The 17,130-nt window shown below is 31.7% G+C and overlaps 2 protein-coding genes across 3 annotated transcripts; both read right to left on the reverse strand.

The window, feature by feature from the left end:
- Positions 1-1,853: 1,853 nt before the first annotated feature.
- Positions 1,854-4,487, reverse strand: LOC7474172 (stem-specific protein TSJT1). Its single transcript, XM_002315712.4, has 4 exons — positions 4,193-4,487; positions 3,099-3,339; positions 2,853-2,973; positions 1,854-2,294 (listed from the first exon to the last, which is right to left on the reverse strand). The coding sequence occupies exons 1-4, from the start codon at positions 4,393-4,395 to the stop codon at positions 2,104-2,106; spliced, it is 756 nt and encodes a 251-aa protein (XP_002315748.1). The 5' UTR covers positions 4,396-4,487; the 3' UTR covers positions 1,854-2,103.
- A 6,433-nt stretch (positions 4,488-10,920) lies between these two features.
- LOC7498055 (transmembrane emp24 domain-containing protein p24beta3) lies at positions 10,921-13,569 on the reverse strand. Of its 2 annotated transcripts, XM_052456465.1 has the most exons (5): positions 13,223-13,569; positions 12,128-12,314; positions 11,804-11,911; positions 11,092-11,235; positions 10,921-11,057 (listed from the first exon to the last, which is right to left on the reverse strand). In XM_052456465.1, exons 1-4 carry the CDS (start codon positions 13,427-13,429, stop codon positions 11,102-11,104), a joined length of 636 nt encoding a protein of 211 aa, XP_052312425.1. In that variant the 5' UTR covers positions 13,430-13,569; the 3' UTR covers positions 10,921-11,057; positions 11,092-11,101. The 2 variants fall into 2 exon arrangements, with proteins under 2 accessions (XP_052312425.1, XP_002315749.3); XM_002315713.4 differs by having other exon boundaries at positions 10,921-11,235.
- Between the last annotated feature and the right edge of the window lie 3,561 nt (positions 13,570-17,130).

Consider the following 17,130-nt stretch of genomic DNA (forward strand, 5'->3'; position numbering starts at 1 on the left):
CTCAAGAAAACAATTTACATTACAGCCTCCAAAAAACTAAAGCAGCCCCCTTATAAGATCTCGGTGCCTGCTTTCAGATTAGCTCGGTTCTCACTAGTTTTTATAAAGGGTTCCACTGTAGTCGTGTTGATTCTTAAATATTTGTTCGCGGACATCATATTGGTCGTTGCCTGACCTGGGGAAATACTAGCAAAAGATCCATCCCTTTCTCGTACATGTTTGAATCAGGTGGTTAGATAAAGGTAGTGCAAGGTATGTCCCTTCATCGAAGGATGGCAGGTCTCTCCCCACTCCTTCCTCTTAGAGTAGAATCCATGTGCTTCAATTGGATGCACAGATGAAAGCAAGATGCTTGGTTTCAGCCATTCCAAAGCTCCCAACTCACCAGGAAAGTGAGAACCGAGAGTAGCGAGGTGCCGAGCTGTGAAACAAGGTTCCCCAAAAGCTAGTGTAAATATATATTTCTTGGGCTACTATGTTTTTTTATGCGATCTACTATAAATATAAATTTTGTAATTTTATTTCAACATAGTATCCTATATAGATGTATAGATGTAAGAACATTGTCGAATCACGTTAAATCTTATGTTTTTTCTAAATTTTTTTCTATATAATTACTCAGGTTTTTCATAACATGGAGAATACTAGAGCCAGTAAAATGGCAGTCGCTGAAGCGTAATATACTCGGTGTTTCCATCCCTGCGAGTATAGTGCAAATAGCCCAAGTATGGTTAGCTCGTATTAAAGGAGGAAAAAGGTATTAAGAAAAGGGGTTTCACAAGTATCTATAACCCCTTTCCCATTTGGGAGCCAAATCTACAGCAAGAAGATAATAATAAAAAAACACCACAGAACAAAACGTTATCAAAGTTCCATATGATGCCCTTCCGACGTGGACTCATGTAGAAGTTAGAACATCACAGATTTCAGCATTTAAAATGAATGCAGTGTCAGGAATTGCGGAAGAATTAGACCGATGCTGAATTGGAATGGATGACTCTGCGAGGAAGTTTGTAGTTTCTGTTAGTCTACTTTAGGAGGGGAAGTCGGACAAATTAAAGAAGGGATGTGCTACATCCCGTAGCTATTTTAGGGGAAGTCGCCCAACTCTGAAGAACAATAGATCCAAGGCTTCTATACCTGTTCTTTTTAGCAGAGAACAAGACGAGATATAATGAGAACTTGCCAGAGTGTCGACCATGACTGCTGCACGATGATGTCAGTATGTTATCTTTTATGCGCAGCACTGGTATCAAATGACAATGCCAAGCGTAGTTTTCCACTCCGTTACTCTATATATATATATAACAAGGAGTAGAGCCGGAGAAGTCCTCCCCGATTAGGCCACTGTGACAATACCGTAGCTATAGGTGAAGCAGAGGAGCATGTCAAGGATTTTCTGCCCCAAACCAACCCCTTTCTTTTGCTGATCTTTTATGCCAGGATACAGGCCACTGCCTTAACCCTAGTTTTTTTGTAGGGCATATACAGTAGGTATAGAAAACGAGGTTAACGATCATTAATCAGTTTCTTAACGGCGACAAGTGATTTACGGAATTGTTGAAATCATGAAAAAAATAATAACGATGATCAAGTATAATATTATGATAGAAAATCTTATAATTTCAATAAATGCCTTCTTTAATAAAAAAAAATAAAAATATTAGCAGGGTTAAGGAACACATGTCGCTTGATTTAACTTACACTTTGCTTATAAAACAGGATGATACAATTCATAAAAAATGACATCCAATAGCTGAAGCAAATTGAAGAAAAAAGAAATCCCCATCAAGATTTCCATAAAAGGGGACACACGATTGAATACCAATTAGGAAGCAAACACATTGGAAATCTTCTATGCAATGCAAAATTTATTTTATGTTATATCCAGCAAAGGTCTCCAATTCATTTGAGAGTATCCAACATACAGCCGCATCAATTGCTGTCTTGAATTTCAGAGTACTTACTAATAGCGGTGAGATTTTGGACACATTAGCGCAGTTGTGTCATGGAAGATAGAGATAAGAGTGGGGGATAAAGAAAAAGATACAATCCAAAAGGCCACCATATAACAAAAGCCTTGCCATAAAAGAACTTGAAGGCTTAATAGTTTGAAGACCAGTTGTAAGAACTATCAACTCTTGGCATGCCAGCTGATTCCTTCTTCGTCTCCGCATCCACCTTAAAAGTTGACCCGCAGACCTGACCTGAACTGTCCACTCTTGGCACTGGCTTCAACTCATTCATGGGGTGCTCAAAGCTCCTCAAACCTCGAGAAGTTGTAAAGAAGCATCCTGATAAACACAGCAGAAACTTTTAGATTATACAACCAGTCCTTGTGTGCCCAAAAATCATACAAGGATCCCATCAATGCCAAGGGAGCTTGAATGGCCATCCAAAAGTACCAAGGGATTAGGGAAGGGTGAAAGGGTAAGAAGAAAGAACAATAAATCATTGTAAACTTTTCTACATAAACTATATAACCAAAAGGGGTGAAGATATTTTGGCCCTAACTTTCAGCAAACGATGCAACGCAGAAAATGAACAGGACATCTACAAACAAACGAAAAAACACGAGGACAGTGGAGGGAACTTTTAAGAGAGCATCATGAAACATGGTATTTAAAATTTTAATGCACCAACATTTCCCACATTGCTAGGTTCTCCAGTGTAAATAAATACTCATCTCTAAATACACTCTTAATTGCATTTCAGTGCCTATCTATCTGTTGCCCTGGAGTTTTTTACATACGTTTTCTCCCCTCCAAGGACAGTTTAACCATGCAAAAAGAAGCAGAGAGGAATTGCTAAAGATCTTAAGTATGATGATTGAACCAGAATTAAGACTTTACCTTTAGGGAATGGTGCAAAAGATTTCCCACAGCCTTTCTGAACAATCTGAACATCATCTGAAAGAACGAGATTGCCTTCAGAATCAGTTCCCCAAAAAAAGGGTACACTTCCATCAGCATCCTGCAAAAAGGTAAAGTTCGAATGATTTAAGCTGTGCTGGTAACAGAGACGAAGCAATCAGAAATAAAGACCACAAGGACAACTGACAATGGAGGAGAACAGTCCAAGCAGAGAGGATCACTTACAACAGCGACAAATGTGGCTTTTGAAGTGCTGTCATATAAAATAAACGCAAATTTCCCGAGGATGCCTTTCACAACCTGATCAGCAGGATAAGGGCCTCGATCTCTGAGAGTTCTGTAAGCTTCAATGACAATGATCACCTCATTTGCAGTTTTATTTAAACCATATTGCTGCTTGAGAACAGCAACATTCTCAATGTGGCCTTGGAACAGGCAGAAAATGTCATCCACAACCGCAAATAACCTAGCCAGAGAAAAGAGATATTACCACTGTTATGTACAGGCAAGGCATCAAGAAGAGAGTAAAAAGTTGAAAACTATTAATCCAAGTAGTAGATCTAAATTACATGATTAAATTAGTACATAAAAAGATTCTCACAGTAACTAAAATAAATATATAACATTGATTTAGTGGAAGGTTGGACGCTAAATAATTTATCTGAAATACCAATGGGGCTATTCAATTCCACAAATCACCCTGAAGCTTCCAAGGGAACGGACAATTTCTATCTAAAGTAGAAGTATAACTGATAAAAAAAAACAAGTGAGCTAGATCTGTCTTTTTTCTTTACCAAAACCATAAAATGAGACAATAAATTGTTCGCATGTAACTGGAGACAAAACAAAATCTTTAGATTTGGATTATATGCTGCGTTAACACCCTGTTTTTTTTTTAATGGCAGGAATTAATGACCAGATAAAACTCATGCCACCCTAACACCAATTAACAACTCCACGAAACCTTTAGTTTCATAAAGTTTGTGACAGTAAAAGATATAACAAAAAGAAACAACCCTTCTTGATAGCAAGAAAGTACCAACAAATTAAACAAATAAATAACTAAAAAAAGTTTTCAAAAAATAAATCAATGAAAAACAAGATCTACTAAAAAATCAATAAAAGTTGAGAATTTATCCAAGCAAGTTGCTACAAATCATAGCATACGCATGCAAATATCAGTACTAAATATCATCAAGCAAAAATCCCACAAGCCAAAACTGAAACAAGAACGATCCTCAAGCGATCGATCAAGATCAGATCAGTCCCAAGAACCAAAAAAAAAGTCACATTTTTTAAGGAAAAATAAAAAGAAATACCTTGGAAGAAGAGGGTTTTGCTTATCAAGAGAGTAAGCAATGAGACCAGAAGTGCCAAGATTGACAGTGACGGAGCCAGGGTGAAGGGAGGCCAAGTGGTTAGCCAAGAAGCCATCTTTCAATACAGAAGCTGCAGGGGCAGAGTGTGGACTCTGTAAAGCATCGGGACATTTTGCAACTGTTTTGTCAAAAACTGCCAACATTTTCTTTGATTGGATAATATGCTTGTAGGATTTGGTAGAGGCAAGGAGAGTTCGTGAGGGAGAGATCACAGAAGGTTTGAGGTAGTTATAGTTGAAGGCGTCTGCAATACTTTTTTATTGACCACATTGCCCTTTGTGTTTTCTATAAATTGCCACGTACATTACTTGACTTGTCTATTCAATTATCCCTCTCTGTATCTTGTATTAATTCAGGTAGCGTTTCAGTTTTCGGTGCATTGTATTTAAATTTTTTTTTAAAAAAATATTAAAATAAAAAAATTATATTTTTTTATTTTAAATATAAATACATTAAAAAATAAAAAACACTAAAAAATATTTTTGAAAAAAAAAAACTAGAAATTTAAAAAATATAATTTAACTGCCCTTTCAAATCTAAACTTGTTATTATTTGTTCCTATCACATTGAAGACTTAACGAAGTGAAATGAAATGAAGAAAAATATTAACAAGGATGTTCTCCAAGGTTGCATTTTAAAACGCGGTTATACCCGTGTTTTTAAAATATTTAAATTTTTTGTATATTTTGAATTGTTTTAATGTGTTGATTTTAAAAATAATTTTTTAAAAATAAAAAAAATATTATTTTAATATATTCAAGCATGAAAAGTATTTTGAAAAACAACCGCAACCACACTCCCAATTCTAAAAAAAAGAGACTTTGGTTTTATGCATAAAACCTCCCAATTCAACCGTAACCTGTAATTTAATTTAGTGCATCTTTAAGAAGAACAGAATTAGCTATAAAACCTTCCATGTTGATGTTTTTTTTTTTTAAAAAAAAAAAACAAACAAAACCTTCCATGTTGATGTGAGTTCGACACTGATGTAATTTATTTTTTTAAAAGCTTGCTGTCGATTGACTTTGTGTGTCAATTGATAAAATATTGATGTAGAAAGCTTCGTTTTTTATTTTATTTTTATTTTTTAATACACATGACACCTACTCGATTACATAGTTTGAGATGGTCCTTTTTATCCATTGAAAAAGGGAACTTTTCTCAGTCAATTTTTATCCATATACTCAGTCAGACATCGAAGTCATGAAAGAGGTAATTATTGCAGGCAGACAGATCCATAGCTATCCAGGTGCATCTTTCCTTTTAGCAAAGAAACTCAAATCAAGGAACATGTCAATTCTTTTCTAATTAGAGGCCTCCTCGATCCAAGCCATGACAAATATCATTTTCCTATTCTTTTTCTGGGGATAATCTTGATTTATTCTTAAGAGAGAGGGAGAAAAAAGAAGAAGAAGAAGAAAGATTTGGAGTTGAGTGTACTCGGGAAGACAAAGCCATCGTCTAATTCTACGCTGTGAACCTAAAATAATTTCATTTATTAAATCCCGGAAATCGGAGGGGTATCCTAGTAAATTCATTTCTCGCCGTTAATTTAGTACAACTAGTATTCGATCTTATCCGTAAGAAGTTGATTGCGTGGCGAAGGGTCGGTGGGACAAGATTTAAGATATTTGTTAAGTAAAAAAATAAAAAGAGCTCAGTTTCATTGTTGAGGGTCTCGTGTTTTATTGTCACGCTCACACAATAAAATAATTATTTTATTCTTTACAGTAAAACTTATATAACTTGCATTGAGGAGCAAAATTGTCTTTTCAACAGGTTAGTTTGTTATTTCAAGCTTGAACGACGTCGAATAGTATTTTTAGTTTTTATTAGCAAAGTGTGATGTATAAAATATCTTTTAAAAATTATTTTTTTTCTTGACTTTTAGTCAGGGTTATTTTCGGTTTTCCCTTTTTAAAAGCATAGTATAATTATCAAAGCCCCTTATAAGCAATAATAATAATAATAATAATAATATATAACTTACTTCAAGAGACTGTGTGGTCCTTTCGTGCTATTTTTGTTTTTTTAAGAAATTTTGTTAGGCTAGGGGTAGAATGATTTTTTAATAAATTAAAAACAAATAATAAAAAAAAAAGTTGTTATCATGTGCAACGCACTTCCTAGCGAGTAAGAGGAGTTTGCATTCTTGAGGAGTCTCGTGCGGACTCATCTAATAGACAAACACAGTCATCCACAGTGGTGTTAGGCGCGTCTCACCAAGATCTTCATTATGGATGGGAGCGTGCAAGCAACGGATATATGGTGTGACTCCAATGCATGTTTTCTTCTCCTGGGCGTATGTTGACGATAGACATATAATGTGATTATGATGTAATTTTTTCTTTCCCTCTCCCTTTCTCTCCCTTCTCCTTGGTAAAGTACAAATGTGCCTTTTAATTTCTTTTTTATATCTAATTTAGTTTTTATTTTTTTGATTTTTTTATTTCTTCAATTTAGTCTCTCGTCATTTGATTTTATTTTAATATAAATTTTGGTCCTCATTCTCTTAATTGTTATTTATGTGTCTTTTATTTTTTTTTCATTCTCATCTTAATCTTTATTCTTTTGATTGCTATTTGATTTTTTTTTATTAATTGTTTTCTTTAATTTAGTCCTTCATCACTTGGTTTCATTTTGTTTCGTACCAAATTTGGTCCTTATTTTTTTAATTATTTTTTTTTATCACTTTTCTAATTGAATTTGTTTTCAATTTCATCTTATAATATTTGATCTTGATTTATTTTTATGTCAAATTTTATCCTCATTCTTTTAATTACTATTTGTTTTGTTTTGAATATTTTTTTATTGCTTTTTTCTTCCAATTTCATCCCTAAGTGTATTTTTATTGAGGATTTTACTTTATTATTTTTTAGGTTTTTTTTCTATGGCATTAGTTCTAGGCTCCTAACAAGGGTTGTGGATTTCAAATATTAACACGAGTTGAATTCACTTTTTTTAGGTTCTTTTAAAAAAAATTCTAATCTCGTCATTCAATATTTGATTTTTTGGAATTGATCTCCGTGGGTTTTTTTTTTTTTTTTTTGCTTTCATGTCTATACCCCTATCACAATTCTATCCCTATGATTTTGAAGTTGATAGGTTAACCCGAGCTGATGGGTTAACCGAGATTCACTTAGATTTTTTTTTGTTCCTTATTTTGAATTTTTGTTCAATTACGCTTTTTGACATTGAATTGTTTGATAGTTGAATTTCATTATTTTATTCAACTTGTTTTAGATCGGATTGCTCTAGTATCATAATTAGGTCATAGATTTGACATACTAACCTGATTAAGCTTAGATATTCAACATGTTTTTGATGGAGTTGCCCTAGTATTATGAATTGTTTTTTCAATTTTTTTACGTCAATTTTTTTTATTTTTGTTGTATTTTTCATTTCATGTTATCAAAATCATATAATCTTATTAAATCTAATCAAGTTAATAACTCAGGCCTTAGTATTCTAAAAAAAACACCTATGTCGCCTTAATATCTTTTTTTTTTACGGTGAAAAGAATTTGGGTTGGCCCTCGGTGTAGGGCGGGCCAACTATCTAGCAGACCACTAATTAAATGCACAAGACTTCTCAAAATGAAGAATATCTAATAAAATCATAATTTTATAGGAGATTAAATGTGCATTTGGTATTGTGAGAGTTTATGTTTTTCAAATTATTTTTTATTTGAAAAGACATCAAATTAATATTTTCTAGATGTTTTTCAATAGTTGTGATGTACTAATATTAAAAATTAAAAATAAATCTGAAAAAATTATTTTAATACATTTTCAATTGAAAAATATTTTTAAAAAGCATATTGCACAACAACAATAAACATAAACTAAATATGTTCTTAAAATAATTAGAAAATGTTTTAATGTTAGTGGCTCATTCTAAATTTGGTCAAACCTCCAGGAATTATACATGTTATGTTAACGTGTTTCTAAAACAGTTTTGTGTTGTGGTAGCTTTTTTTTTACCCAAACTATAAAGAAAAACCGAAACTCAACCACATAGAAAAAAACTGTTTGATTAGTCAAATAACTTATGTTTTTTGCACTCATGCAATTTTGTTTCAAACCTTGGTTTATAGAAGTTAAAATAACATGTTTGTCATTAATGAAGACATACTTTTTTATTTATTTTGCATGCAAAAATCCATTTCATAGCAATTTTAACAAAACACATTTTTTTAAAACCACAACTATAAATGTTTTTTTGATCTACTTTTTTTAAATTGCTACCACAAAAACTAATACAATATCAAACACACAATCTCTCGATGGATCTCCATAAGCAGCTCCAATCATGTCCAAACACAATACCATCCCATCTAATGAATGGCAAAGCAAAAATCCTAAATAATCAAATTTAAGATTTGCTTTATCATCCTTTAATAGTCTCTAACTTATCAAAAGGTCTTATGACTATAATAATTACTAGAAATCTAAATGAAATTGCTTTTTTACTATGCACACACCACTGATCATTCTCTCATATTTTACCGTAGACTCTTTATTCAAATTTTTTCTTTGTTTTCAATTTAATCCTCACAATTTTTGTGTGCAATTGTATCATTTTTGGGCCAAAATCAAGGGCAATTGATCAAATCTATTGACTAAGAACAAGATTGAAATATAAGGGATCAAAGTAGAATAAACACCACAAATGAGTGATGGTTTCAAAGTCCATACACAAAGTTTAATTTAGTCCTCACTCTTTAAAAATTATACATATTCGGCCCTTCAATATTTTTTCAGTTCAATTTTGGTACAAAAATTTATTTTTGTTATTTTTTAGTCTTGGTTCGAGTGTGGAGAGAGATAAGTTGTTGTATTCTGGTAGTAAAGAAAGAAAAATATTGTTGGTGCCGATTTCTACCATAAAAAAATTAATCTTTGTATCAAATGGTTCTATTTGATTAGGGGAATTCATATTAGGTACTTTTCACCTTGAAAGTTCCTAAAAAAACATATTTGAGCTCAAGAAGATTTTGGTTTCGGGTTGGTTTTGATTTTTTAGGATGATTTTTTAGGTTTTTAAGGTCATGTATAGTTTATCAAGATTTCTAATGTGTTTTCTAGATGTTATTAATAAAACAAATGGGTTGAAAATGAGTTTTAGGGTAAAAAAACCCTTCAACCTTGATTTCTTGGACACCATAATGGTCAAGATTTAGGCAAAATCAAACGACGTGTTTGATTTTTTTTATAAAAAACAATTAGGGCAAACAACATGTCATCCACCCCAACTGCAGTAAAAAACAATGATCTCAAGTGCACGACCCTAATGAAATGAGCCAAGCGGGTTGGCATGGCTTGTCAAGCCGAACAACACATTTTTCTTTTTTTTTTCTAATTTTTTTTTCTATTTTTAATTAATGCTTCTTTTATATGTTTTTTTTTTCAAAATTGTTTTTTTATTTATATTTAAATTAATACACATTCTTTTTTTTTAATTATGTTATTTATATAGCCTCTTTTAAATGACATTTATTTTTCAGTTATTTTGTATGTATTTAATTTTTGAAAAGATTATTCTAATTCATCTATTTTTTTTGTTTTATATAAATAAAAAATATTTTTTTGGATAATATTTTTAATATGCATAACCTTACATAATATTTTATTTTATTTTACTCAATCAATTTCATGTATATTTGTTTATATTATTGTTTGATTGAATGAAAATTTGATTTCGGTAAACAACATCATTCAACACAACTATGTGAAAAACCGGTGTTGTAATGTCAAATATCTTAATTTATATGTATTTATCAATTTTCTACTTTTATCTTCATTTATTGTTAATGATTTTTTTTTAACACATATGATTCTCAATTTATTCAATTATATATATATATATACACAAAAAAGCTTTTCAATTTAATATACATTAAAAAAACCTGACATGCACATAGTGATTGCTGTGAGTATATGTATTATTACTTGATTGAATGAAAATTTAATTTTAATAAATAACGTCATTCAATACAATCGGGTGAAAAACTTATATTATAATATCAAATATCTTGATCTATATATATCTATCAATTTTTTATTTTTATCTTCATTTATTATTAATGATTTTTTTTCGACACATAATTTTCAATTTATTTAATTATATATATACATAACCTTTTTAATTCACACTTGCTTTTTTTATATACAAATATACGTTGAAAAAGGAAGTATAATTTTTTTATAGGAAAAAAAAACAACTAACCTGCAACGCAACGCACTTAGTAATTGCTGTGAGTATACTATTCTCATGGCAAACTTAATGTTAAGAAGCACACGCTTTTGGTCACTCCAGAAGCTTAAAACGCAAATTTTATAAACAGGCAGGCATTCAACTTTTTAAATATGCTGCATTTGCCTTAATCTCTCATCCTTCCTTCCAATAAGATCTTGCTTGTTTCAGGAATATGCTTAACCGAAATTATGCCAAGCATTTTATCCGTAGGCTTACCTTTCAATAAAAGCAATCATGAGAATTGTGCATTCTCAAAGAAAGAGAGATTGTGAATTCTATCTATAGATCCATGGTTTTACACTTTCCAGGGCCCAAAGAAAGCCGCCTCCTAGATAATGACCATTGCAGATACCCAATACGTCAACATGTTAAGATTCGGAATATAATAGACAAAAATCAAAGATGAGAAGTTGAAATAAATATGGGTTCTAAACTTTGTATTATAAATGAAATGCGAAGACTAAACAACCATGAAACAACAGACCATACATTTGTGCAAAAGTTGTCTTATCAAATTCAGCATGTTATTAATCAACAGTCAATGACTTAATCAGGGCTCAAACCCTGTTATATGCCACTGATAATCAGGGCTCAAACCCTGTTATATGCCACTGACTTGCTGAAGAGACGACGGATATACACGACTTGGAGTGTGCTGGCAGCGGCCAGCAAAAGGTACTCTCCAACTGTGTAGGCTATGACACGCCTTCTTGTGCTCTCATTAGCTGCACAAGTAAAAAATCATAGTTAGCAAGCAATCAGCAAATTGCAATTGTTTGAAGAATATGCTCATAAGGCAGCCTTGTCATGTTGAAATAATGGCATTGGTGTATCCAAAAACTGAATACACGATATACACTAAACAGGTTTTTCTCAGCACAAAATGACTGCCTGAATCTGCAGGATGGTATTCGTTCATATTTAGATCTTTTATGCACAAAAGTCGAGACTTCCTATAAGAATCTATCATACACGATATGTTAATCTGCAGGATGGTATTCGTTCATATCTAGATCTTTTATGCACAAAAGTCGAGACTTCCTATAAGGATCTATCACACACGATATGTTAATCTGCAGTTAGTGACACTGAACACCATGATGGTAAAATATCATGAAAAGATCATGCCTCTTTCTCAAGCAAAAGAAAAAGAAAAGAAAAGAAACGAAAGAAAAAGGCAAGAAGAAAAAAAACTGCTTGAGAATCACCCTAAAATTGTGCAATTCCATCAATTAAAGATTAAAAGAAGGGAAAAGACAAGAAAGAAAGAAAATGCCTGAGCAAGAAACTTACTGTGACGATGTCGAATATCACGGGCTTTCAAGTACCTCTGCTCTGCTGTAACAGACTCCAATGCCTCCCTCAGCTCAGCAATTTTAACATTAACTGGGTTCAAATGCTCTGCAAGGAACAGATGCTATACAGGTCAAAGGACAGCAGAACAAAATCTATTCACACAGAGGAAATCAGCCTAACTAACATGGACTAATCAACTAGAATAAGCAATTGAAATTTCACAAGGCTGTAATACTATTGCAGTTAACTCACAACCTGATACTATATATAGAGATGCATCTGAAATATAAGAATAAACTAATAAGAGAGAAATCAACAAACCATCTTTGGCAAGGTCATGCTCGCTGGGAATATGGCCCACATGAATATAAAACGAGACAGTCTCAGGTGTTGCGTAGGGATTGTGAAAACAAAATTTGTACATTCCACTTCTTGGAGCCTTGAACTCAAACTTATCTCCAGATGTCCCCTTTACAGTGTGCACCGTATTATCTCCAGGAGATGTTGCCTGCATGACAGCAGAAATCAAGATAAAGAAATTGGAATGAACAGCAACAATATTAAAATAATTCCAAAACCATAAATAACAAGGTGCATGATTGTTCACAAATTAGTCCACAATGAACGTAAACAAAAGGTGCATAACATTTTAAAACAGAGAAGATGCTTGCACCATCTTCTGACGCGAAATCAAACAGAGCACTTCAGCTTATTATAATGAAGTTCACATGGTGGAGGATAATGAAGGACTCCCTTTTTGCTAATGATCAAATAATCACAGTGACTAAGGTTTTCCGAGAGATACTTCCCATTAATACATGGAATTGCTTTGTCTGGCAAACTAGTACAGAACAGGAGTTTTTTGCACTACTATTAAATTCTAAAAGAGGCCTTTCGCTCTGTGATCGAGCTCTAGGGCCGGTTGAAAGCAAAGCGTAAAAACTCTTTTTTTAGTGATCGTTTACGGTGGGGGGAAGCTGGAGGGGACCCCGGTGGTTAGAGGGAGCACTTTGCGAACAAGTTCCTAGGATCTAGCTAAAATCTCAAGAGTTTTTCTATTTTTTACATTCATGATATGGTTATATAGAAATTCGTGTCCAGCAACAACGATTGACAATCATCAATCCAAAAGGAACCTGCTTTTACATCCCTTGACAGATTCGTCAGACCATACAAGGTTGTTCTTTTTAATTAATTAAATCATTAACCCTCCTTGGTGCCCTTCTCACTTCTATTATCCAAATCTAAAATGATAATTAAATAGCAGAAAACCAATACCACCAAATTATATCGATAATGAATTCAATTTCCAAAATATTTCAACTGATACGAAACATAGCAAGATTGAAAACCCCTAAGTAAAATCAAAATAAATGAATTAAAAAAAAAACTGAAATGAAAGACTAAACAGCTTACAGTGAAATCGATGCCGGGGTGATCGGAGCCCCAGAAGATGTCGTGATCGACAACAACGAAGTTTCCGGAAACGGTGTCGCCTTCATAGAGGACATACTCGTAAACGCATTCGACGTCGTTTACGGTGACGGAGAGAGAATAGATGCGGCTAATAAAGCTCATTAAAAGAGCTGCCACTACGTAGATCTGCTTTCTCCTCCTCTCCATCTCTGATCTATCCCTCTATCTCTCTGGATTTTGTGATTTTTTTCTTTTTCTAAAAAATAATAAAAACTATTTTAGCTTCTTCGTTTATTGCAGAGATGAGAAAGTTGGGTTCTTTTGTCCGTGAAATTGCCTTTTGCGTTATTATTATTTGTTATTTACTGATACTTATTATGACGTCTATCCGACGTCGTTTCATTCATCCGTTAAAGTAAAATGAACGAAGGAAAGTCGTTTCTTGTTGTCTTATGCCGTTTCGCAATGCTGTTAACTCTGTTTTTTAAAATTTCTAGTTTTTTTTTGAAGTTTTAAATTAATATTTTTTATTATTTTAATGTGATAATATTAAAAATAAAAAAAAATATTAATTTAAAATATAAATATTTTAAAAAATAAACTCTAATACACTTTTCTTAATCAAATTACAAGCTCATTATTTATTTATTTATAATAATAATAAAGAGATCATGACGATCGACCATCTAGAATAATAACTAGTTATTTTATTAATGCCTCATCGCATGCTATGTATTATTTAAAAAAAAAAAAAACTAGATATATAGGTTTTTTTAACATGTTTTTTATATAATTTTTTTAAATACAAATAAAAAAGTTATACACTCATCAAATTAAATAAATTAATAATTTTTTATGTAAATAAATAAATAATCATTAACGATAACTAAAAGACAAACTAGAAAAATCAAGAGATAAATGTCGATCAATATATTTGATCTCATCAATATCAAATATTTACTCAGTTATATTTACTAAATTTGTTTATTAAAATTATTTTTTAATTCAATCAAACAATAATAGAAATAAACACACAAATAAAATTGATTGAATATAATAAAAGAAAAAAAGATATTATGTAAGGTTACACATATTAGAAATATTATCTAAAATAAATATTTTTTAAAATAAAATAAAATTCATCTATATAAAACATAAAAATATTTATAGATGAATAAGAATAATATCTTAAAAAATTAAATACATGCAAATAATTAAAAAAAACCTCTATTAAAAAAAGGTTAAATAAGCAAAACAAAAAATCATAGAGGAGAGTGATATTAATTGAAGCATAAATTAAAAAAAATATTTAAAAAAACATATTTAAAAAGGTATCAATTAAAATAGAAACCAAAATTAGAATTAAAAATAATAAAAAGATAGTGATAGTGTGCAAACACGTTTTAAAGAAATAATAAAAACGAATGACTTGGGTTATAGGCTCGATTATGTTTAATAAGTTGATTTTATTTTAATTAGATTATGAAAAAAATAAGAAACAATAGTAAACAAACAAGATTTTTATATATAAAAAATTACGATAACTTGAAAAAAAACATTGGAAGTATGAAATTGGATAAAGAAGATGAACAAAAAAAAAACTCGAGTCAACCTGAGTTAACGTGATAAACATGTAACCTGGATAATAAGGGGCGATCCAATTTTTTTTTTAAGAAAACAACAAAGCCATTTTAAAAAAAATAATATCAAATAAAAAAATAAAAAAAGAAGAAAAATAATGTCGACTCACGTTGACTTTTCAAATGCGTGACCTGGGTCATTAGACCAGAAATACCATAAATAGAAAAACCGAGAATCCTAATCCCCAACAAATCAAATGGTGAAAAATGAAAATTGTAATTAAAAGTATGAGGGTGAAAATCAAAATAAAAAATAAATTAGAGTACAACCAAATTTTTTTGATTGGAGAGTTAAATTAAAAAGAAGACTAACTTTAACAAAAAGAAAAAAATAAAAAAAATGAGGACTATATTGAAAAAAATAATGCACCATAAACTTTAATTGAAAGCCAATAAAATTTTAACAAAAGGGTAAAGAGAAAAAAATTAGAAATCAAAAGAATAAGGATTAGATTGGAAAAAATAAATACAACAAATTGTAATTAAATGACTATATTGAAACAAACAAAACTTTTATAAAAACAGTTAAGAATAAAAATTAAAAATCAAAAGAATAAGGATTGAAATTGAAATACCAAAGACAAAAACAACTAATGTATACATTTTGGGGAGGAGAGAGAAAAGAATAGAAGAAAAAAAAAACCACCAACAATAAACTATCCATCAAACACCGTCGCGTACCACATCAGTAGAAAGAAAACATAACATAATAGAAGGGCAAGTTTGGCCATTAGAAGTCGTTACACACTCCAATAATATTTTGAGTATATAAATCAATTAATCATTATAAAAGATCAAAATGCCCCTGGATTAATGTTTTTTTTTTTAATTTTAAGGGTAAAAATATTATTTTACTATATTTTTAAAAATAAAAAGACAAATACTCTCGGTTAATAGTTGTAATTTTTTTTTGATAAATTAGTTATTTTACCATTCTAAAATAATAAAATAGATGCATATACTATCTAAAAATCTTTTAATAACTAATGAGTCATTGAAAAGACTGAATTACCTCCAAAATCAAGATTTTTTGTTTTTTCTTTAAAGGATAAAAACATAATTTCAATATAGCAATAGATAGTTTTTTTATTTTTGTACAAATGGATAGTGATTTCCCTAAGCATTTTAGAGTTTTGGTAATATATGCTCCCCCTTGATCATTTTGGGTTTTGATAAATAAAGACAGATCGAAAGAGGGGGGCAGTGGTGAGGACAGCATAATGGCCTCACCATCAAGTAGCTGTAGTTAGTAAGCGATGAGTTCAAAGGGGTCTAAAACATGATTTACAGGTTTGATGCAGCGTATTTTGTGTTGAAAGATTTTGATTGGAGATGTGTTATGTATCCAATTTGTCAAGGGTTTGATTGTAGATGATGGGCTATATATGTGCTTAATGTTGTCTAAACAAACATATCCTGTTGAGATAGGCATGTCATATGATATCCCGAGGAACATTAGTCCTGACTTCAATGCAAAAATGTAATTTTGATCAAGAAAGTTGATACTTTTTAGTTTTTAGGCTTTGAAGCAGCTTCTCCGAGAAATGGTTCAGGTAGCAACAAAATTTGGAATAACTCTGTGTGAGGATTTCCAATTTGGATCCAAGGGTACCCCTGAATATGTACGAGAATGCTGTGAAGCTAGTCTTACGCGACTTGACATGGACTATATTGATCTTTTATTACCAGCATCGCGTGGATGCTTCAGTACCAATAGAGGATACTGTGACTATCAACAGAAAATGTCTTAGCAGCATAGCAGTATAAATTTAGCTTGGTAAATGGTCACTCATACACTTGTATTAATTCCGGGCACTTTCACATCCGCGGTTTGTGGAGGAGGATCTGCAGAAGAACAAAATCCTATATACACGACTTGCCAACTTGGCTACAAAGCACAGCTGCACCCCTCCTCAGCTAGCACTGGCATGGCTTCTTCATCAGGGAGACGACATAGTCCCCATCTCTGGTATATGAGCCCCCTACTTCATTCTAAAATTGCCCTCTTCTCGTGTTTATGTAGGTGGATTCTTTTGTTTGGTTTATTCAGTGAAAATGATACCTTATCCATTGGTACAGTTTGACAGATCTACTGTGCAAGAGAGAAAATTTGGACTTTATGTTCGTCAACTTGCTGTTTAATGAACATGGTTCCGGTAGTTTTTGAGATCAATAGTAAGAAACTCTTGGCACACAGCAAACCCTGTCACTGCCAGGATCTTTCATTCTCAGAAATTGCAACACATTAGATAAACAAGTTTAACCTTT

Source organism: Populus trichocarpa, chromosome 10 (genome assembly GCF_000002775.5).
Source record: "Populus trichocarpa isolate Nisqually-1 chromosome 10, P.trichocarpa_v4.1, whole genome shotgun sequence".
In the NCBI taxonomy this organism is placed as follows: Eukaryota; Viridiplantae; Streptophyta; class Magnoliopsida; order Malpighiales; family Salicaceae; genus Populus; species Populus trichocarpa.